Genomic DNA, 24244 nt, shown 5'->3' with positions numbered 1-24244 from the left:
CCCTCCACAAAACAGGAAGTGCAAACTCAATAGAAGAAGAAAATTACTTTTTCGGAAACTTTTATCAGCGCAGATCTTCCAAATAAACTCGTCTAATTTTTATTTACGAAGTCGGATGACGTTTTCAGTGGTAGTTTATACGACCGCGTTAGAATAGAGATGCGTTCAACGGCACAGCAAAACTGATCACCTGCTTTTTTTTTTTTTGTTGTTTACATGGTGAAACAGCTGAGAAGCTAACGTTAGCCACCTAGCATGGTAAAATCAAGTCATATGAGCTGGTAATTATCCGAAGGCTTTGCCCTCATGAATGCAACGCTGCACTCGCGTAAGAGCCAGCGTACGTGTGCACAAGAGAAAGGCGTGTTTGGGTTTCAGTCAGGAGGTGGAAGTGTAATAATGCGAAGCTAAGGTTTAATGTATCGAGCAGTGAATTTGTTTTGTCACTGAAATCAACCTGCGGCCTCCCAGCGTCTTCATGTCAGGATGCCTTGTTCCTTTGGGAACTGGAGGAGATGGATCCGGCCGCTGGTCGTTGTGCTCTACATTTTATTGCTCTTAGTGGTCCTGCCTTTGTGTATCTGGGAACTACAGAAGTCAGAGGTCAGTTCGAGCAGTCAATGGAAGTGATGTATATGATGGTGTTTGTTGGTTTTGATAGAGGAGCCCTGTTTGGTTTCACGCAGAGTCGAAATGCACTTTCGCACATTTATACTCAAATGCTTCAGTAGTGATGATTTATTTCGGTCACAAGAAAAAAACAAAACATTTTGACCGAAAAGGTGTGAGGCTGAAGCCCTTCTTTACACATCTTATTATTTAAGACACTACTAGTTTGGTTACAAAAACAAAAACATATCAGAACAAAATGTGTTCTAAGAATTTCTTTCAAAACAAATGAAACAAACAAACAAACAAAACGAAACAGAAGTCACACTCACAAAAAAGATAATCAAACCGACCTGTTAACTAAAGTGATACTTCACTTTAGTGAACAATGCTGAGGTACTTATATTTCACTCCAGTAATGTTGTATTGATTTATATTGGAAAGTATAATACTGCTCTATATTCCAAAATGATATATTTAACCTTCCCCCTCCATTCACTTCAGAGCAACTATATAACTAACATATTTAGAAATGAACTTTTTAAGTGAAGTGCACTGATCACTGCAAAACCTCTTCTTCATTGATGTGAAGACCCTCTTTCACAAGTAGAATGAAGTGTCATGGTCTAATTGAAAATATGAATTTGAGTTGAGTATAGAATCTGGGTAATCTTTCAGCTCTGACTGTGCATCAGGTGTATAAAAAAAAAAGTACCCATAATTGAACTTTCCCAGTCTTAAATGCATGACAAAATGTAAGATAACTGTGTGGACTGTTTCTTTCTATGTACTGACAGGCTGGCATTCATTATAAAGCATGGTTCATCGCTGGAATATTCGTCTTCATGACCATCCCTATATCGTTATGGGGCATACTGCAGCATCTGGTTCACTACACTCAGCCTGAGCTTCAGAAGCCTATAATCAGGTGAAGATGTCAACAGTCGTTACAATCCAAGAACAATCGTCTTAAAACTGCTTATTCATCTTTTATGTTTTGATTTTCTCAGGATATTATGGATGGTCCCAATTTACAGTTTGGACAGTGTGAGTTATTTATCAGATCCAGTATATCAAAATAAAGTTGAGTGAATGCCTTTACGTTCATAAATGAAACATCCTATCCCTTCTTACAATGCCCGTTGTTGTTGTTTGCTCTTAAATCCTGCAGTGGATTGCTTTAAAATACCCCGGCATTGCAATTTACGTGGACACATGCAGAGAATGCTATGAGGCCTACGTCATCTACAACTTCATGACCTTCTTGCTGAACTACCTGGAAAATCAGTACCCGAGCCTGGTGTTGATGCTGGAGGTCCAGGAGCAGCAGAAACACCTGCCCCCTCTGTGCTGCTGTCCGGCCTGGCCAATGGGAGAGTAAGTGTCCTTTAGAATTACATAAGTCTAACAATAATGAATTGTATACATGAAAATCAAGTGGGACCTTTTAGATCCAAATTGATGCTTGAGTTGTTCACCTTAATTTGTTGCCGCTGACACATCAGTCAACTATCCAAATGTGCCGTACTCGAGCACAATTGGCCCCCCCCCGCTGCGCTAGTCCCCCGCTGGCCGGCAGTGTTATGGAAAGTTTAACGACTCTTGCACTCATGTTCATAACATTTCCTCTCACCGTTCCTCCGCTGCATCCAGTGCAAAGCTGACAATTATGGTGTTTTACCCCTTTTTATAGCATCATATAACACATTTGTACTAAAAGTTTCAGAAAAGTGCACAATGGCTAAAATCAGCTCGACATGAACTAACTTTTAAGACAGAATCCAGGTTTGAAAAAATATTGTTTAACTCACACTGGCCAGGACTAACCGTGCTTAAGCACGATTACCTCTTGTACATAACATCGTAATACAACACATGCACGCTTTCTGTTAATATGACGTGTGCTCAGTTGACAAACAGGCCGACTTGAGAGAGAGAGAGAGAGAGAGAGAGAGAGAGAGAAAAAAAAAAAGGGACGCGCAGTCGAGTCTGCTTCTGCACATCAGAGAACAACACAGAGAGCATGACTGCTACTTTACTGACATTGCAGCTTATTTTAAGCCATTTTAATCAGACACAGCCATAAATATATTTTAAAAATAAAATAGAAGCGCTGCCGAGTCCGCGGGCGAGTCAGCGACCGCACATCGGAGAACAACACAGAGAACCTGACAGCTACTTTGTGTCTTATATTGAGTCATTTTAGTCAGATATAGCCACGAAACTCTGGATTTCTCCACAATGAAGGCTGTCAGCGCTGTGTACCTGCGTGCTTGTGCTCGTGCATGAAGTGTACCGTGCCAAAGCCAAGAAAGTGTAACGTGCCTGAGTATTGCACGGAGCGGTCACACTGGCCAAACGAACTGGACTTTAGGGGTTGAAGCGTGCTTGGGCACGGTACGGATGGCCAGTGTGACGGCGCCCTTAGTGTGAGCCAAGAATTTGGTTTAAAATAAATCATTGTTCAAATTTAATGGCCATACTCTCATTGTCTTGCTGCCTGTTTGAATTGCCCACACGAAGAGATCCACCTGACAAAATATAATATATAATATTATAGTTGTGTTATTGTACAAGTAAAGACCTACAACATGGACCCCTGTGATAATCTTTGGATTTCAATTCAGTGCTGATAGTTCTGCGAAAAATAGAAACAATGGGAATGAAGGAAAAAAGGAAGTTTGTTGCTTGAACTTTGATTTAGTTTGTCTCGTTGTTTAATTTAATTTTATAGTGTTTTGAGAAGTTTTTCCTCCCTGCAGGCAAACGAATCATTTACATGAGCATGAGTCATGAGCTTTGAATCAGCCTCAGTCAGGCAAAACTGTAACTGGTTAACATGTCCATGTGCAGTTAATTTAGAATAAAGCTTGTTTTTTTTTTAACTTGGGGATCAGCTTGTCTTTCCTGAAAGATGAGGAAGAAACAAATCATATAAGACTTAAATTAAGTAAGCCCTGTCGGGAGGCCTGTTATATTTATAGTAGTGCCCATCCTAATGTTTAACCCTTTTTTTATTTTATATAATTTATTAATCCCTGAGGGAAACTCTGGTTTCCACTCTGTTATGAGAGACATGATTCTCACGCACATAGGCCCGAAATACACACATGCACAAACAGGACCTGTGGAAATGCATTAATGTTAAGATGTCAGAGTGGGGCTGCTACACACAATATCCATATTGGTCATATTGGGCACCACAAACCCTCTGGTTCACAACCCAAGTCCATACAGACTGAGCTGCTGTCACTCCTTGACAGTGTGCTTGCATTTTTGCAAGTGCCAGTGGTTCAGCAGTTGTTTAGGAAAACAGGCGGTTTAATGTTAAAATGTTCTTAGTACACTGATGATTTGATGATTCGCCTTCCATATTTCTTATATATGACTGTCGTTGTTTTTATTCAGTGGAAGTGTCATACGCAAAGAGTAAAGTACAATAAACAAGTTCATTTATTTAAATTGTTATTTCCTCTGCAGGGTGTTGCTGTTGAGATGCAAACTTGGAGTGCTGCAGTACACAGTTGTTAGACCTGTCACAACAGTCATTGCCTTGTAAGTAGACTCTGCTCTAAGTGAACTACATGTTTTTATTCTATTCTCTCACTCCTTGATACCATCCTATGCTCTTTATTCACTGTCTGTTTTTGATGTCTCTAATGACTTTGTTTCTTCCCTCTCCTAGGATCTGTGAGCTGTGTGACGTGTATGATGAAGGCAATTTTAGTTCCACAAATGCATGGACATACCTGGTCATCTTCAACAACATGTCACAGCTGGTAAAAACAAAAAAAATATTTTTATTTTTAAAGAAATACACCTTAGTGTAATTTGCCTTCCTGAAAAACTATTGTGTATTGGGTCCTGGGAGCATGATGACATGTCTCTGTTTTTTTCTCCTGCTCTCTATCTAGTTTGCCATGTATTGCCTGGTGCTGTTCTACAGAGCTCTCAGAGAGGAACTGAGTCCAATCAAACCAGTGGGCAAATTCCTATGTGTCAAAATGGTGGTGTTCGTCTCTTTCTGGTAATTTAGAGTGTGTTTGTACTTAAAAAGAAATGTCTGACAGTTGCTTTGCAAGAGTTGTTTCGTGTTGTTTGCTTGTATGTATCCTGAGACTTTTTCCTCCTGTAAAATCTTCTAGGCAAGCTGCGTTTATTGCTTTGTTGGTGAAAGTGGGCATCATCTCAGAGAAGCATACATGGGAATGGCAGAGTGTGGAGGCTGTTGCCACTGGCTTACAGGTAAACAATAACGCAGGTTGAAGAATAACAACTGCATGTGCTTATTTAATACAGTTAAAATACCTAAACATAGGGCTTTCTACTGGTTAAAATTCTTGTTGTATCTGATACAACTTGAGTGTTTTCAAACACGAAACGGTCCTATTTCCAGGACTTTGTCATCTGTGTGGAGATGTTCCTGGCAGCCATTGCTCATCACTTCAGCTTCACCTACAAGCCTTACATCCAGGAGGCCGAGGAGGGTTCTTGCTTTGACTCTTTCATGGCAATGTGGGACATCTCGGATGTCAGAGCAGACATTTCTGAACAAGTCCGCAATGTTGGTAGGTGCCCTCTGGAGTACTTGCATTTTGTTTTTAGTTTTTTTGACCGAAAGTATCTGTTGAATGTTCTCAAACACAAGATTTTAATTTTTCTCACTGACAGGAAGAACAGTCATGGGCCGTCCCAGGAAATCCTACTTTGGTGAGGCAGAGAGTGACGGAGAGAGATCTGGCCTGCTCTCTCCGGGCTCCCAAGATGTCATAACAGAGGCGGCATCCAACCCTGTTTCTCCCAATGGTCAGTACCAGGGCCTGGGCAGGACCCTGGCACCGCACTCTTTGTCAGCTCCTGCTGGACTCGGCTCGGCCTTGTGGGATGAAGGATACGAGGCTCAACCTGAAGAGACCCCTGAAGAAGAAAAGACCGACCAAACCAAAGAACCAGCAGAGGCAGATCTCATTGTGATTACCTAGGCAAGCATTCAGGCTAATGTCCCCTACAGACTCTAGCAGATGTGTTTGGGCAGGACGCAAATACAGCCTCGCTGTTTTCTGTCACACGTCACTGTACTGATTAACCTCCAAACAAAATGGAGCATCAACCAAGAAAAAGTAGAAGACTTCCTACAATGTAAAGAACCAGAAGGACCTCTCTGCCAGTGACAGCTGTATGAATGTTCAGTGAAGTTATGGCACTAACTGACTGGTAGATAAAGTGCATTTGATGCCGTTGGTGTCGTACTGGAGAGTTCCATCGCTTCCTATGATCTGCCAGGATTTAATTTCATTTAAATAGTAAAGACTTTTAGACATTGCCTTGGTCACGTTAGTCATATCACAACGTCAGGTACGCTCTGAAGAGAAATATGCAACTTTTAAAAATCATTTTTTCTTAATATTATTTTTGGTTTTAAGTGATATCAGAGGATATTGATGAAATAAGTCAATGGAAATGTACAATTAAAAGCACATCAGAGCCTGGATGTAAGCCTGATTTTAAGTGTGTAAAAAAATCCCAGAGGATTGTATAAAAAGAGCCGAAGCTACAAATCTTTAAATTGCACAATTGGGACTTGGGATAAGTAGGTTGGAGCTTTGCACATAGGAAGATGTGTCTTAAAGTCTGACATCACGAGAGAATCATCATTTTATGGGTTGGTAATGCTCACAGTATCAGACCATTAGGTAATTCAAACGGAACAATTAGCACAATCTAGTGAATTCCTGTTTTTGTGCTTCACTGCTTACAGCTCACTATCATTCTTTGAGATGTATCCACTAGTCTTCTCAAATGCCTTCTATGTGCAGTACAACTTCTCTATCCACTGCATCAGCATTAATACTCTCTCATGGCACCTAAGCCATTTCTAACTGTTTTTCAAGCTCTTTCATCATCTAGACTTCCATCCTTTGTGCAGGAAAACCCACGTTTAATGTGCACTGTAGGGCATCAGTTTGTGTCACAAAATCAAATATATTAAATCAGCAGCATCACCCTGCATAATGTCCAGCTAGAGAATGTTGCATTGCCTTATATGATTAGATATTTTTTCGGAGCTGACAGGATCACATAAGAGCTGATGTAAATGTTCCACATTTTAGTTAAACTACATCTCTGACAGGCTTCTCAATAAACTACATTTTTCAACAACTACACTTTCTTCTTCTTGAATGTAATGGGAAAATGTCCACACGCTTATTGTTTGAATAGTTTTTTTATTTATTCTAACAAACATCTTTACAAAAGCAAGTGTGCCAATACTGATTTCACTGTAATGTCCGTACTATATATACACCCATATGATATACTTATGAGTACACATTTGAAAAGTACTGGGATATTTTTCACAATTTTAAAGCTTGGAATTTAAAATTTGTGATTGTGATAACACTGCACAGGTTCTTTAAAAGGTGTGGTTTTTAACAGGGTTCAACTTACTGTAACTACTAATTAGAGATCCAATTTATAAAAATGTGTTATCACATTAAAAATGACCCTGTAGAAGGTCAATCTTTTAGGGAATGCTTTGTATTCAAGTATGTCCCTGTGTGTCAATAGCCTTTATGCCACTGAGACACAAAGAAAGAAAATACTGTTGTAGACTACTGTACAAGTTTATTGCTTGATCAGGGGGTATTCTCTATACGGGCTGATATGGAGATGGTGCTCTTGTGTAGCTTCACAGCGAGGCAGACCCAGTCCCCGGCTTGCACCTCCAGCGGCTGCTGCAGCACTGCGGCCGCCTGCTTCCAGTGAGAGTTGTTGCTGAGGGTGCTGACACTGATCTCCTGGTCGAGGTAGATGTTGTACCAGAAGGGAACTGCAGTTACTCTTCCAGTAGCCGTGACCTGGACCTGGGGAAAAAAAAGGGACCAAGACTTAAGCTGCTTAATGTTACAAAAGAATGATCTGCTATGAACAGACTTTTCTCTGAGCCAGTTTCGTGTTACTCACGAGTCTGGTTTTGCTGCTGTTAACTTTAAAATAATAACACATGCAATACAATAAACAAAGCCCAGAACGGCAAGCTATTTTCAGTGTTTCATTTAATATTTATGAACTCTGCGGACATGACTTCAAAGGAATAAGTTCACATTGCACCTCATGAAAATGAATAAGCAAACCTTTTTAATGTTCCTCAACTAAACTTTTACCAGCTGAAAACAAAAACAAACCCCTGGAATCTGAAACTGTGGATTAAGCCTATTTTATATATACAGTGTAAGAAGGTAGAGCAAAGTTACATGTTTGACGTGTCTTTAAATGAGTGTGACTTATTACTATGTTTTTTTGGGTTGAAATTGGGTTGAAAAAAAAAAAGACAGCTCAAGATTTTGATATTTTTGGGCCATTTCCAGCTCAAGTCTTAAATAATGTTTCAGCAGTTCAAAATGATAGGACCCGACTGATATGGGCTTTTGGAGCCGATACCGATACATCAGCCGATATCTTTCTATGATCTAGCTTAGATCTGTAGCGATAAATAGATTTTTTGCGTTGATCCATCAAATGCAGTTATCAAACACTTGTGGAAAAAGATATAAAGAAAAGATGGTCACTCAGCTGGAAAGTAACCGCGTATTTATGCGCATTACTGCTAGACACTCTGGGGCGTGACAATGCTTGTTGTAATCAATACAGCACACTCAAATGCAGGAAATACAAATGCTAGTGTAATGAAATGAAACTCAAATGAAATGCTATTTGACTGTTGGGTCAATCTAGTAATATCGGCGCACATCTGCGATAAAATTAGCCGATACCAACAGTCACTAGATATGCTAAGATCGGCTGATATGGGCTGGGCGATAAATCAGTCGGGCTCTTCAATATTGTGCTACAATAGCGACCTGGAAAGAGGTGACATTTTGGAAGACAGTTTAACTATGATACATCCAATCATGTTTGCAGAAATCATGTAGCTTTAACGTTATGTCTTACCTTTACTTCTCTGTTGGTGTAGTTTGCATGGGCATCCATGAGGTTGAGAACAAATAGCTCCACAGACTCACTGAGATGCCTGCCCTCCAGTGTGGAAAAGTCCAAAAACACATGGACAGGTACCTGAAAGACGCAAGAGATTAACATCATTTTAGTGAATTGTTTGTCGTGAAAAAACTCTGTCAAAAGTATAGTAAATGCTATGAAAAGCCCTAGAAGACCAAAGAGGAAAAGTTAGTTGGGTCTGTCAGTGAAAATGAACACAAAAGAGGTCTTCCTGATGCATAAGTTGGCAACCATTGTCCTCAACTAGGGAAGGAAAATCCCCCGAACTAATGAAAGCACAATGCTTCATTTAAGTGTACAACTTACAACATTTTTTACTGTAGCAACATCATTTTCACAAAAGGCTTTACAAAAAGAGCTTAAGCCAGAAAAAAACATTTGTGCAGACTTTAAAATTATGCAAAAGCAGACTATGAGATGTTGCCGGCTTTCTTCACACAAACCCCTTTTCATCCACATTAGGTTTGAATTTGTAGAGTCCCTGATTGTTTGGAAACTAATCTACCTCCTCAAACTCTTCCAGACATGACAAACAGGCCGCAGCTAAAGCGAAAGGAGAAATCAAAGTCGCAGAACCAAAAAAAAGTGTCACAGTTTCTTTTAGTGCAGAACAAAAGATTCTTTCCTCCTCCCTGTCACACTTCGTCTAGACCTCAGAGCCCACTGTTTGATGTGCTTGATGTAATGTGTACTGATGGATTCAGGTAGGAATGTGGTGGGCCAGGCTGTGTGTTGTGTGACAGTTGTGCTAGAAAGTGCCCTCCGCTGAGACAACATCTGTTAAAACAAACGACCCACGTCCCCATGGGGCCCTGCAGAATTAGAGCACAAACACGATGCTGGAGGAAAAAAAAAAGAAGGAGAAATAATTTCCAGACCAAATAAAGAAAAAAGAATTCAAAGGGATTTTACTGCGACTTAAATTGAACAGGGAAGCACACATCAAAAGAGGCGTGCACAAAAGGAAGCACAGTCCTGGACCTTAGTATTCCAGGAGAAATACTTTGTTGAACAAAAGACAACCTGTAAAGAGAAGGAAACCAAACAACTGGATGAACAGTGGAATGGATGGACTGATGAAATAAGACAAGTTAAATCTGTTCGGAGATTTGTTTTTGTTTGTACTTTTATAGTATTGCACTATGTGTCAATCACATTTAACAAAACCCGCAGGCAACTTATTGCAACTAATGTGCGAACTTTGAATGTGAATGATGCAAGCTTACAAACACAGAATGCTGCATGTGAAATATGCCAATATTGACGGTTGCATCAGGAACATGAGACGGAATATGAGATCCTCGTGGCCTGAGACGTACAAAAGGAAGATTTTTGCAACTAGAGTCGAGAAGACTGAAGGAGTAATGGTTACACAATGTCTTTTAGAGTTCTTCAGTGTGAATGGCTCACTTTGAAACCGTCTCAAAAGTACTAATTAATATTAGAATATTTTATGAGCCTACAGAATTTATGAAATCCTTCAATTTATTAATCTTAATTGAATACAGTTTATCAGTGTTACCAACCATGATTTAAACAAACCAGACATGTTTGCTCAACCCTACATGAGGTGATGCAAAGACTAGGGTCGAGGGATATGTCATTTTTGGGGCAGATACGGATACTGATATTGGGCAGGAAAAGAAAATCTGAAACCGATATATCGGCCGATATCTTCGTTTCGAGATCTATGTTTGATCTGTAGATATACTGATACACACATTTATTGTGTTGATCCCTCAAATGCAGTTATCAAACACTTGTGGAAAAGATATAATGAATTTGTCACTCAACTGCTTGACACCTGTTGTAATCCATTTATCCATACGGGATACACTGCTGGTGAAAGAACTGCTAGTGCATGATATTCAAATGAAATGGTATTTCACTAGTGAATAGCTGTAGTAATATTGGTCGGATATCTGCGATAAAATTAGTCGATACTTATAGTCACTTGATACGCTCATATCCTCCGACAAATCGGTCGAGCTCTAAAAAGACACTGTTGTACTGGTAAAAATGTTTTTGTTAACAAAAGAGTATTTACATTTACAAACTGAATATCTGCAAAGATTGATCCAATCATTAAGACTGAAGTAAATAAACTACACTTCCCCCGTGGTGGAAAAACAGGGGATATGTACACTTATTTTTTTTTTTTTACGTTACTGTACTCAAAGATGTTGGTACTATTTCTTACCATTTGGTAACAACACTGAATAATGGTGAGGCCTGCCTGTATCATCTGACCATGTTGCCTGAACTTATAAACCTAAACGTATAAATGACTGGATTGTTAGGCGATACTTAGTTTATAGCAATCAAAGTTCACAGTTAAATGATGTTGTAAACCTCTTAAGCAGATTTTTTATTAGCTGCTGTTGTTTGTGCACAAATCACCAATGGCGTGTAGTACACAGAGCATACATTGCTGTCAAAGATGCCAAACACGCAGCCAACATGTAGGAAATCACCTTTGATGCATTATATTAGATTTTTCTCTGTAGAGTCAAATATTTAAATTGTATTTTAAATAAGACAGTGAAACAAATAAACTGTTCAACAGCTATTTACATATCAACTTATCTTTCTCTTGTGTTTTTCTCAAGACATAAAACTTTCTTTGTGACAATACAGAGAAACAATAGTCCCAGCTGTTTGTCTGTTAAGAAAGCCTTCAGTTTTTATATTGAAGCCCAGTTTGAAAACAAAAAAAAAAATCATCTGTGGCCTGTCTAATCAAAAGTGACCATTAACAACAGAAATAAAAGGTCTATACATGTGAGGCACTTGCAATAGAGAAGTTGGGTATGGAGCTTCTGAATGTATACTTACAGTGAACTGGTTGATGAAAGGAGCAATATTGAATCCCAACGTTGGCTCCTGACCCTGGACTGCACTTTCCAGTAGCAACGTGTCCGACTCCACCAGCATACCGTGCACCACGATCTTCTCTGGGAAAATTCGCCCTCCTTCCTCCAGCAGACACCTTAAGCAGATCACGGGAATTGATTTTGAAATACATTGGCGTAAAGAACTGACAGGATGATCTGAAGATAAAGGAAAAATAAACAGAAACAATAATGAATAAACCCTCACCTGGCCAGTGACGCTTTCTCCATCAGCTTCTGTCTAATGAGGCCACAGGTCTCCACACAGTCCAGGATGATTGCGCTCCACAGCTTCTCTCTGGACGGCCGCTTCAACATGCCCTGCTCATCCTCTGTGTGGTTGAGCCAGAACTCTAACTGCTTCTCTGGGATGTTATTGGAACCAGCCAGCCTCTTTAGGACTTCCTGTTGCTTTTTCTTTTCCACAGAGCTGTACGCTTTTACATGGCCGTGACTGGCGGCAATAAGAGAGAGAAGAGAGAAGCCCTCTGACACATCCAGGACGTAGAGGTCACTGGGGTTTGACTGACCATCTGATCCTGGCTCTTGAGTTTGGTATTGAACCTTCAGTTGAGAGATGAGTTTGCCCAACGCGGTGCAAAAACTCAGATGGTAATCCTGGTTGTTCAGGAGCGCCATCTCTGCACATTCCAGCATGGAGAATTCTTTGGTTTTATCCTGGTCAGTCTGAAGGCAGGCGAGTGCACTGCACAGCTCTGCCTCTGGGTTTTGTGTCGAGATGGGGTTTTCTGGATACGGGGAATCTAGACGCTTGTCGAGACCGATTTCATGGCCGTCTCTCAGCACGGCCACACTGCTGAGCCTGAGGAAGGAATCCCGGCAGGAGACTTCAACAATCAGCTCGTCTTGAGGTTTCAGGACAAAACCTGAAAAGGAACAAAAGAAATGAAAACATAGAAACGGCCGGTCAATACCAAGGCTGTGGTACCTCAACAAAATCCTCAATAAATAAAGAATAAATCAAGTCAAGTAGTGACAACAGCACTTGGGGTTTCTGGTTATATTTCTAATCAGACAATGATTACTTTATATGATAATTTTGACAGTTTGAGACTCTTTAATTTAGGGAGCGTTCAAGGTTCTCTGAATGCTGGTGCTTAGGCAACATTTACAAATGCATACTTTAGAAAAACATCTTTGAATTTCACAAATTAAGATTAAAAAAAAAAAGACACTAAGAATGATAATGATCACTATAGGAGTAAAACATTTGCAAACAGTTTTAGGACAGAAAGAGTCAAATAAATACAGATAAAAAAGTTAACTATGCTAATGTAAGATGGCTGGCTGGGGTGTAAATACTTAAATGATGAACAGGCTTTAGTGTGTGAAATACATATGTATATTGTGTTTAAACATTAAGATACAGCTGTAAACAAAAAAAGAAAAAATTAAGAACTGTGAATACTGCTGTATAAATTGTTGAAACTGACATAAAAACTAAGTTTAAAAAAAAAAAGAGTGAAATACAGTGGACAACAAGCCAGACTGAAAAAATAGTACAAGGGTGAAGAAAAGAGTGCAGAGTACAAAAAGCAGGAGACATGGAGATTGAGGGGGAGCCCGACAGAGAAATGAGATTCAGAGGACGGGGGGCATGGGGGGGGGGGGGGGTGCACAGAAAGGATTCCTGCAGGAATAACATCTGTTCATGTCTTCATGACAGCGCCACGGCTCGTCAGAGAGCTTTTGAGAAAGATGCATATTTATCGCCTATAAGAATTTCATGAACACTAAAGAGTGTCACAGGTGATCACGGCGCACAACGTCACAGCAAACTCGGGGAAACGGATGTTGGTGATCACCGGGAAAAGGTGGCGGCTCCCTCGACGCCGCCGTCACCAATTAGTGGCGCGGTGAAAAGCCGCGGAGCTCTGTGTGACAGATGATGAACTGCAACGCCAACTGGAACATGTCACCTCGTGTCAGGCCCTATTTTGTTCACCGGTACAGAAGCAAAGGGAGGGACGAGACAGGGACGTCTTAGGGACGTTTGACACTCTTTGAATTAATTAGTGAAACTAATTAAAACTTTGGCATTATACGATATCTGCTAGACTTTCAATTTAGAAATACTTTTATTATCCCTCGGGAAAATGTGGATGTTGCTCTTTTACGCAATTTAAACATGAAGAAATATAGAAAATATTATTTAACAGAACATGTTCTAAAATGTGCTTTCATAAGCGTATCACTGCTCTGGTTCATACAACGGGTCATAAAAAGTGAATATTTTCATGGAGCTTAATCCTTATTTATCACCCTGTCATCATATTAAATATTATTACTATTTTCACAGAGAGATCTACAACAAAAAGTCTGAAACATTGATCCAAAATTAACTGAATGCTGCAATCAAATTGTGTGTTTGGGGAGGGGGATTATAGACTGAAAAGCAAGCGTTGTTGCTTTGTTGGCTTAACAGATTTAAATGTTACTGTATGTAGTCAAGAACAAATACTGCCCTCATCTGATGGAACATGGAAATGCAAGACACATTTCCAATAAAAAGGAGACAAGCAGAGCATGTTTCAGTCATGATGACAATTCAAAACAACATTTAAATGACTTTAAACACGCTGTAAGGGATTGATAATGAAGAGATAATGAAGAGTCATACACTGTATTAAAATGGATTCTACATTTTGTCTACGTGTATGCATTATGAGTCTTACCGTCTGTGATGTGGACTGGGTAGATGGCTTGCTCCCAGCAGGTGTCCTCCTGCGGTCCGGTAGACAGACTGCTCTCCTTGTCCAGGTGGAGCTGGAACCAGACGGCCAGAGCATCCAGCTCCCCCTCCTGGGTCACAGGCAGGAAGATCCGCTGAACTGGTCTGGAGCTCAGCCCCTCCAGTTCCTACAGGTCACCATGACAGAACAGTTAAGGAGCAGACATTCATGTTATTCCTAGGGTTAAAAAAAAGAGAATAAAATCCAATAAAATCCAGAAGGTTTGATGTCGAAAGTTGATATACATTCTGGACAAAGTGCTATACAAGCTCATGTCCAAAACCAGTTGGGCTACCTACTGTTGTAGGCCCAGGTCTATTCTAAAATGAGTAAACAAAAACAAAAAAATCACACAAAATAAATGGCAATACCTATTTTAGAACATGTCAAGGCCTGCCGTTATTGTTTGGCACAACCCGTTTAAAGCCTGAGGACCAAACATGGCTAATTCAAACAGGATTTCAGAGTAACATAATATCTGAAGCTCTTGATTGAAAGACATTGCTTGAATAAAAAAAAAAAAACATCTGTATTATTTTAAGCTCTGTTTTCATTCTTGTTTCTAAGATTTAAGACTTAAAAAAAATTGAGCCCACTGTTCAATTTTCTCTTTCATTTAAAGCTGCCGTGAAGCACATGACATAGTGCCACATCCTCGTGTCACTGATTCTCGGCACTGAAAGTAAGGGCTTTGTTGGGCTGATAGTCCCAGCTGCACATGTGTGGATTAATATTCAGAGTGATTTTTAAATCAACAAAATATCCTACAGGTAAGCTTGGGCAGATACATTGTGTCTCTTCAATCTGCCAGTGTGTACCTTCACACAAAGCTAATAAATCAGGCAACAATCTCTGCAGGCCTTAAACTAAATAATAAGTGGTCACTGATGTGCAATCGTTACTTTGGCCTGTGAGGCTAATCATTTTGTGTCATTGGCTTTCAGCAGACATATGGCCAGGTGAATTAATGATGTTACAAGTAACATGAGGCTCAACTCAAGGCCACAAATGCACATTTCATTGTAGGATTTTCCCCCATGGCTGCATAATCAGACACAAAGAAAAGTTAGCTTCCCTTGTCATCTGTTGTCTTCCCTGTTTTTGGTCTCACCTGCACGTTGTTGAAATCGATGTGGAGCGCCGTGAATGGCTCCGTGAGAGCTTTGTATCCTCTTGGCAGTCTGCTGAGTCTCTCTGTGGTGTACGGCTCCATGGACTCATCGGGCTCAGCGCTACAGCTCACCGGGCTGCGGAGTTCCCCTGCTGCAGCCATGGATATACCTCCCAATTCTGACACACAAAATCTGTACACACAAACACACACACACACACACACAATAAAAACTTGTTAAAGGTTTGAACACCCTGTGTTGCTCCCTCAAAAAGTGAGTTCTTCTGTTTGGTTACCTGTGATGCCGGCGGATCTCGAGGCTCTCAACAGCCATTCCAAACACTGTGGCTCCAGCTGGGATGACCCGTCCTGTTGCCGACGGCTCCTGGAACTCATTCTCACCGTTCTTTAGGACAAAATGAAATAAAGTGGATATATTTAGTTTTAATAAGGTGGAGTCAGTAACTGTAAGCAGGCCTGGCCCATATACATGGCTGGGTCCCTGAAAGGCCAAGTGAATGGCTCAGTAACGTTAGCGCTAGCCTACTGGCTACCATTCGCCTCCTCTGCATGGCTTGATCAGCTTTGAGTGTAGTGAAGAAGGTTTGCCAACATGTTACTTCTTGGGGTCAAATGCCTCCTTCCTTTCTAGCAATCCAAAATTCGTCCAGGGATTTTAAATGGGCTCGCCCGCAACTTTAATGTCACGGGAAAAAAAAAAGGTTCTTACCCTTTTAAGAAGAGGGGAATTACATTTTGAAACAGACAACAATGAATAAAACATGTTTCTTTATTGTGTTGTGATGGTGAGTATTTAGGTTTCAAAACAATGTGTTTTGATTGTTTAAATTTAGGATGGCCATGTTTTCACTAACCCTTACGGGCCCCCCATGCACCTGGGCCCTAGAAAACATTCCCCTTTTTCCCCCCTTATGGACGGCCTTGACTGTAAGTAGTTTTATGTGTTAAAATGACAGGACTTGTACATTAGCTCCTGGTATCCAGAAACTTTCGTATCAGGGATCGTCCTTCATTTTGCCAAAAAGAGCATTATGATGAGAATAACAGAAGATGTTTCTGCTTCAGAAAGATACCAAGAAGAGTCTAAAAGCCATTATTAGTTTTTTTCTTAATGAGAATACAACATTTACCAAAGAGTCTTTTCTTGAGTTTGGGGTTCAATTTTGTTGTTCCTGTATTTCATTTCTTTAAAAATCGTATTGCTTTTCCCTTCACTTTGTTGATATTTATTTTCATGTTATACCTGAACGTTCACTTTCTGCACTTGGTGGATTTTGAAGTGCACGCTAAATAAAAGCTAACAAGTATTTATCCATAGCTTTCATTGCCTGGGTGCTCCCACATCCTCGACCTGAATGATGACACAGTTCCGGCCTCGTTATTTACAACTCCATGTCTGTGAACACTTTTGCGACAACAACTCTGAACAGGTTTTCCATCCTGTAAGCATCAACAGATTTTGGGTGCCAAGACATTTTATGATAAATTAATATTGCAATGTGACAACTGGAGAGAGAACATAGTTCTGTTTTTTTTTGGCTTGTGTTTGTGTTTAATAATCCACGTTACCTGTGGAGGTAGCAGGAGGTGATGCCAGGCATGAATAAGACTCTCAATAATTCCCTCCCCAAACAATCCTGCATCCACCGTCTCTGTCACCACCAGGGACACCCTGAGACAAAAGACATGGAGTTGAAAATCATGAATATATGTATGCATTTTTTTAAAAAAAGTCATTGTTAGATGAATGTTAAGAAGTTTTAGTAGGAATTCTACCTCTGTGGGATGTCCTTTGGTACTTCCATCTCTAGAGATTTCATATGGATGATTTTGATGCTTCCATCCATTCCATTAGCTGTCAACACCTCACAGGCCAGTTCATACATGGTCTTTGACAGTTCACAGGCGTACACCTCAGCCGCCCCAGCCTTCTTAGCACACATACTTTACATCGAGGGAAAATGGAAAAACACAAAAAAACTACAGGTCATATTGAAGCAGAAGCCAACACAAAAACAAACTTAGATATTGCACCAATAAGTTCTAGTTTGGGTTGATAAGATTGAGTTATATCCTGAAAATATGGTTCACTCTATTACTCAAAAAAAGGAAGCTTCCAAGTTCTCATTTAAAATATCTCACCCAAGGATCCCAGTGCCAGTACCTATGTCAAGTACAGTGTTGCAGCCGCTCTGAACAGCTTTCTGAATGGCTTGCTGGTACTTCTGGTTCCTCCCATGGTCATTGAGCATTAAAAAATGCCAGCGCTCCACCAGCCAGTTGGCCACACGGTGGAAGTTCTCCCTGGCCTCTGGGAAGTCAGGTCTCAGCTTCAATGCTTTATGGAAATGACCTGCCGCTTCGTCCCTGAAGCCCATCCTGGATGAGACGAAAGGAGAACAACAGTGTATCTAAAAAAAAAAAAAAACCACTCGTGTGACACTGTGTCTTAGCCTGTTATGACAGGAGTGAAGTGGTTATACCTGAAGAGGTGTTCCCCCATGCTATTTAGGATAACCTCATCAGCAGGAAACAGTTCCAGCGCTTGTTCATAGCAGTCAAAGAGGTCCTGAATGCGTCCCACAGAGTCCAGCTCTTCTGTCCATTTAAAGAGAGTGAACCTGAAAGACTCCTAAAAAAGTGGGATATGGGGAAAAAACAAAAAAACAAAACACATCTCTTGATTCTGCAGCAGTGAAAAAAAAAAATACATCTGTTGTTGGTTTTGTCTCCACAGTTTTTGTCACGTTGTAAGAGTGGCGTTAATAGTCATCATTACCTTAGCGAAGTCCTTAAATGCAGGTGCAAGGTTGAGGACAAGAAGGTAGTGCACAAACGCGGTTCCATAATCTTGGTTGAACAGGCACTGCTGGGCACTTTCCAGGGAACTGGAGACCAGCTCATTCCTGGCAGGGTCCTCTCGGCGTCGCCTTCGGGGCCTCCTTCCATGCTTTGGTCGTGCATTGGCGTTAGGCATCCCTTGAAAAAAAAAAAAAAAAAACAGGTGCATGTTAGGGAAATAACCACGTCTTACAATTGGATTTTGAAGAGGTTGCAAAAATCAATGTGCAGGACAAGACATTTCTGCAAGGAAGAGACCAGCATTGTACACTGTGAGAGGGTCGCGATTGCAGGTTTTGACCATCAACTTCAAAAGAAGTCATTGTATCATGGAACAGACGCAAGAGACGTCGAGGTGCTTTAAATACTAATGGTTATAATCATCAAGGTAATTTAAGAATAACTTAATTTTAAAATAAATACCGAAAAATGCTAAGTCCTCGCAAGGCATTAGTGCCAATTTGAGTTGACTTACTGTATGTTTAGAGTCAAAGAGGACGGAGGAGATCACTGCTGTTCGGTTAAAGTGGCGATGCTGATTTTTGCAAACGTTTGCATTAAAGTTCACTTTTTTTTTTTTTTTTTTTCTTAAAGGAGAAAAATAAAAAATAGTCGTTTTAGCATCGTTGTGAGTAAACACCCCCCCACCTCTCCCTCCCGCTGGCTGTATCTTCACCTCAGTTCAGATGACATAAAAACCCGTCTGACAATCAGACCGAGCTTACCCAAATGTCAAATCTATCAGTAATCACCGGTGTTGCATTCGTGATACAGCGGCTGAGTGGAAAAACGTGTAAATCACACATCTGCTATATCGCACAGCATCACTGTTGAAGAAACACGTCCGCGTGCAAAGAAACCCGGGTAAGAAACAACAAACCTGAAAAAGGTTCCACGTTCAAAAACTGTGTTGAAATGTAATCATATTTTAAGGCAAGAGCAAGAGGTATTAACTGTTAAAAACTGTGTGAGTAATAATTAAAGTAATTATTCTTAAAGTATGCTTCTGTAGTTGTTTGTTTTATTTTCAGTGAAAGCAATACATCTTGAAGCGCAACCAAAGAGCAACAAACAACAAGATAGTTCCCTACCGTGACCACTTCACTGCTCTGGGTGAACACGAGTTGACTGAAAGCTCTCCACCTTTGCAGCTATAAACAGTTGTTTGTGTTTATCTGATTGAGGAGCGTTCAGAAACAGCTTGAGTATACGCACATAACATTGGAATAGCCTAGTGCAGCACTTTAGGTCACCTGTGTGATTGGGTTTGCTACAGTTTAAGTCACTAAAAATCTATTTGGGCAGTATTTACTGATATCATTTATCTTGCTATCAATCCAAGAAGTGCTTTTGTGTAAGGTTTTATAATCTGGAGATACGTTTTTATGTTGTAGAATTGGAAAAGCAGAATGTGGTCCTAAGTAGTCATGACTCTTTGCAGTTAATTTGCTTTAAAGTAATGTAATTATCATTTTCTTCCACCACTGTTCAGATCCAACATGTGGTAGGCCTATCATATAGTCGAATTATGAATATTAACTTCACTTGTCATGCATATGTTGTTTATACTTAAATAAACATGTACTGTATGTCTTGCCCTTTGTTTCCAGACATCACCAACCACCAAATAATCCAATTGTGTGTGTTTAGTGTATAGGCTAATGGCAGCTTAGCAGAAACACAATCTTGGTCTTCATTCTTTAGCAGTGACATTGATGTGTTTCATTGTATGTGTTTTAATGTAGCATCTGAATTTACACTGAAATATAGTCAGTTTAAATTTCCTAAGGCAGAGCAGAGTTTTCTAGATCAACTTCACCATCTACCAAGGTGCTTGGAGAGGTCAAAAGCTCCAGCTACACTTGTAGTATGAAGATCAACTTCAATAACTTTATTAGACCGACGTTTTTCAGCTTGTGGCCTTAATGACTCTGATAAAGGCCAAAAGCTGAAAAACACGTTAATAAACTTGCTGAGGCCACATATATATATATATATTGTATTTATATAAAATGTGATGTAACAAAGATTAATAAAGGCTTAAATCAACTTTCATCTAAATGTCCAAAGCTGTGAACATAATGTTAGTACATTTACTCAATAAAGATAATGCAGTAAAATGTTGAGGTAAATCACTAAAATAGTTTCATTTCTTCTTTACATTGTAACTACTTTTTAACATTTAAGAGGGAAGTATTATACCTTCATGAAGTCATTTTTTATAATCATTTGTTTGTTACTGAAATTGCATCACTGGAAAAATGCAATATAGGCTAGCCTATGCCGGTACGCGTGTATATATCACTGATGAAAAATATAAACTTTAAATCAACTTTATTGTCCCCAAGGGGAAAATGTGTTTTACTGCCGGGTGAAAACAGGAAATATAGAAAACACAAGCACATATAGGCTACTCACACTTCAGAAAGAACATTTAAAAAAAAAAAAAATACTAGAGTAGGCCTACATCGATATGATATAATTTCTATAAATCAATGCCAGCTCATTGTAAAGTTTTTGTTTTTTTAGTGTGGTAAACATTTTGAACTGAAATTAATCAATCAATCAATTTTTATTTGTATAGGGTCAACTAATGACAAGTGTTATCTCGAGACACTTTACAAAAAGCAGGTAAAATACCTTACTCTTTCTCTGTTAACATTACAAAAAGCAGGTAAAAAGACATTACTTATTGTTATGTTACAAAAAGCATGTAAAAAGACCTTACTCATTGCTATGTTACAAAAAGCAGGTAAAACACCTTACTCATTGCTATGTTACAAAAAGCAGGTAAAACACCTTACTCATTGCTATGTTACAAAAAGCAGGTAAAACACCTTACTTATTGCTATATTACAAAGATCCGGCCTATCCAACAGGGCATTCTTCCCTTCAAACCGAAGACGGAAGTAGATAAGAAGTAACCATCTCGCAGGAGCAAAGTAGTCTTTGGCAGAAGTTCGCTGTTCGCACACAGATGTCAGCAGAGTTTCTCTATCTGTCACTCAGCTTAGGTGGAGTACTGTCTGATGAAGGAAGGAAAAGGCGGACCCAGCAAACATGACTTTCTGACAAGTCTTGCGAACCGACTTCCAATTGAGTACTTCACCCGCTGGCGAATTGTTTTCACCTTTAGACCGTGTTTACGTGTTAGCTTTCTCTTGTGGTTATTTGACAACTGTGGAAACAACCAGGCGACCGAGTGTCAGAAGTTACCATGCTAACCACCGCTAGCCTGAGGTAGCTATGCTGTCCCGTTAGACTGGAAACTACCTGCGAGAAGAACCGGACTTTTGATTTCAGCTGCTACTTTATCAGCTACAAAGTAAAGCAGCGTTTTTTGTTTCTCAGTTTAAAAAAAAAACCCAAAACGAAGCCATCAATCTGTCACAGAGATGGGACTACACCCGCTGGAGTTCAGTGAATGCTATCTAGACAGCCCCAGCTTCAGGGAGAAGATTAAAGCACACGAAGCAGAGCTCGACAAGACCAACAGATTTATTAAAGAACTGTACAAAGATGGGAAGAACCTCATCAATGCAACAAAGCGTAAGTTAATGCATCTTAATACAACTCAGATAAGTCTGTGTTGACTCAGACTATCGTGCACTTGTTTGGGGAAAGGGGTCTTGATCTGTTCGACCTTTTCCTCTGATTGGTTGGTCTATCTGCTTTTAAGTTATAAGTGGGGGAACCACCTATTAGGTAATATAGGAGGCTGTCTTTATAAAACAAATCAATGCGTTGTCATTGTGATCTGATTATTGCTTTAATTAATATGGCTCCATATGAGGACAGGTATGCATGTTTTTTTGTTTTTTTTCCATGGTCTTAAGTCTCTGAGATGTTTGTTAATAAGTATGTTGCTCTGTTTGTTCCCAGTCAAACACACCTCAGCTGGGTTAAACTTATTAGATTGTTAGCTCTTTGAACTCTACTCTTGAGGGATGGGCTGCCTCAAGGTGGTCAGTGCTGCTTTCAGCCATATTTCAACACACAGTCATTAAAACATGGACTGCTTACGTACTCACATGCTTTTGGAAAAATAATCCCTTAGCCTTGTTTTTTTTAAATTTCTGATAGTTTAACGTCAGTCTTATATGAAACATTGCACAGTTTCCAAAATAGTTTTATTGGAAAACTTAGTCTAACAATAAGGAAACTTTTGAAACTGCAACTCCTTTTTTATATGCAATTATCAGTACAGTATTAGCAGTGCTGTAGTGTCGACACATAGGCTTCAGGCACATTCCAGCTCTAGTATTACAGTATCTTAGTGTTTTAGACCACCACACGACTTGTTTTTCTACTCTGAAAAACACAGAGTACTGTATACAGTTGCTAGTTGCATGTATTTAGTCACGTCATTTATTTTGTCTACAGGGCAGTGGAAATCCTTCAAGGCACAGATCCAGCAAGGTGTTACTGCCAGGCTTGCACAGTGATCGTAGTCCAGGTTTACGAGATTGTGTCAGCAGTTTTAGTGGCACATTTACGATTCCAAACTATTTGGTATTGAGGTCAGAACTACGGCAGCACTTGCGTAGGAGACGTTGTTCTTTATATTTCAAGCGTTTCTCTGGACTTTCTTTTTTTAGACTTTCCACCTTCTACATGAACTCAGTGGGAAGTGAGTGAAGTTGTGCCAACATGTTACTCTGCACAAATAAAGAAAATATCATCATGTTATGAGCAAAGTACTATACTGTGATACCAAAGTGCATTATCCAAATTTCTGAATTAGATACAAAACTTGTATTCAAAAAATAGTGAAAGTGAAATTAATGTCAGTCCTTATAAAAAAGTTTAAACAGCAGATGCTTTCTGATTTGAAGGTTTCTGCACACTAGATGTGAAGGGGTTCGCCTGGTTTGCAGCAGTGTTTACATACAGTATGCCTTGTTGTTTAAATGAAGCAGTAGAGCTATTTAGGTGACTCATGGGTGTTGAGGAAACTCACAGCACTGTGTGAGACTATCTACAGCAAAGCTGTACTGTTGACACCAGGCATGATGGAAGGATAGATTCAAACTGCTCAAGCTTTCACACATCAAAGAGAAAGTGTATTTTCTCATCTCTGTAGAATCAGTCTTGCTCGTATTATAGTTGTCAAGAAGATACCAGGTTTAAACCTCAATGAGATACGAGTCAAAATCAAATATTGATATCGGTATTGTAACCACAGCAACAAAAATACAAGTCCAGGTCACTAAATATTGGGTAACTTCTCGTTTTGATTACAAATGCAAGCTCCTGCCCACTGTCAACATTTCACAAATATTGAACATATTTGTGCAATTTAATGTGAAAATTAGCCCCTTGCCAACTTCAAATCATATCTCATGAAGATTGTATAGTTTGTCTAAAATTGCTATCAGGGCAGTTGTTTTTAATAAAACTGAATATGCTACACAAATTCTTTTTTCAATACTTAATGTACACTTCAAGTTAACAGTGTTGAGCTTCCTGACGTTGGAATCAAGCTTTCTTTTTAGGTAGGTTTTATTAACCTGCTGTATCTTTTATAGTTAGAAGATTACATACATTGGTTATTGCGGCAACAATGAGTAACCAGGGTAGTTTCCACAGAGCAGCCCCGTGTTGAACTCTGGTATTCACTGTGTCTCACACTTGATATTGATGCCTTGCTATGTTGGTGTAAACTGATGCACAGTATAGAGTTTCAGCAGGAGTGCGTCTTGTATTTCATGCCATATATGACTGTAGCTTTACTATGTGGCCCTTTTTGGATGTTGCTTCTGTGTGTGTCCATCAAATATGAAGTGTCTAACTGATGACAATATGAAGAGGAATAAGGAACTCGGATCATATTCTTCCAGGAAAATGACTTGGTCAGCAAATTCAGTGAAAGATTCAGGAAGGAACTTTTTTTTTATGAACTAGCTTAAATGAAGTTCTTTCAGCCCATGTGGGCTAAGCTAAAGCCCTTCGTGGACATTGTTTGAAAAAATGTACCCTGTGTCTTCTACAACTGTAGAAAG

The 24244-nt window shown here is 39.7% G+C and overlaps 3 protein-coding genes across 6 annotated transcripts in view; 2 read left to right on the top strand and 1 right to left on the bottom strand.

Moving 5' to 3' along the window:
• tmem184c (transmembrane protein 184C) lies at positions 1-6771 on the top strand. The gene is made up of 10 exons (XM_020628390.3): positions 1-603; positions 1407-1537; positions 1620-1656; positions 1781-1986; positions 4090-4164; positions 4295-4388; positions 4524-4636; positions 4755-4854; positions 5006-5177; positions 5281-6771. The coding sequence occupies exons 1-10, from the start codon at positions 487-489 to the stop codon at positions 5589-5591; spliced, it is 1356 nt and encodes a 451-aa protein (XP_020484046.2). The 5' UTR covers positions 1-486; the 3' UTR covers positions 5592-6771.
• A 48-nt stretch (positions 6772-6819) lies between these two features.
• prmt9 (protein arginine methyltransferase 9) lies at positions 6820-19116 on the bottom strand. 3 transcript variants are annotated; one of them, XM_020628880.3, is made up of 13 exons: positions 18968-19116; positions 18181-18380; positions 17885-18033; positions 17544-17780; positions 17178-17345; positions 16971-17073; positions 15677-15786; positions 15381-15573; positions 14213-14396; positions 11725-12403; positions 11461-11614; positions 8560-8682; positions 6820-7472 (listed from the first exon to the last, which is right to left on the bottom strand). In XM_020628880.3, exons 2-13 carry the CDS (start codon positions 18376-18378, stop codon positions 7245-7247), a joined length of 2526 nt encoding a protein of 841 aa, XP_020484536.2. In that variant the 5' UTR covers positions 18379-18380; positions 18968-19116; the 3' UTR covers positions 6820-7244. The 3 variants fall into 3 exon arrangements, with proteins under 3 accessions (XP_020484536.2, XP_020484538.2, XP_020484537.2); XM_020628882.3 differs by having other exon boundaries at positions 18995-19099; XM_020628881.3 differs by lacking the exon at positions 18968-19116 and adding an exon at positions 18718-18873.
• Positions 19117-21225: 2109 nt separating this feature from the next.
• Positions 21226-24244, top strand: part of arhgap10 (Rho GTPase activating protein 10) — a 52118-nt gene continuing 49099 nt past the window's right edge. For both annotated transcript variants that reach the window (XM_065956969.1, XM_020628642.3), the window contains exon 1: positions 21226-21791. In XM_065956969.1, coding sequence (XP_065813041.1) covers positions 21638-21791 — 154 coding nt within the window. In that variant the 5' untranslated portion in view covers positions 21226-21637. The remainder of the gene's footprint in view (positions 21792-24244) is intronic.

Source organism: Labrus bergylta, chromosome 1, assembly GCF_963930695.1.
Source record: "Labrus bergylta chromosome 1, fLabBer1.1, whole genome shotgun sequence".
Classification (NCBI taxonomy): Eukaryota; Metazoa; Chordata; class Actinopteri; order Labriformes; family Labridae; genus Labrus; species Labrus bergylta.
Note: the sequence above shows the minus strand (reverse complement) of the source record. Positions and strands in the feature narration are given on the sequence as shown.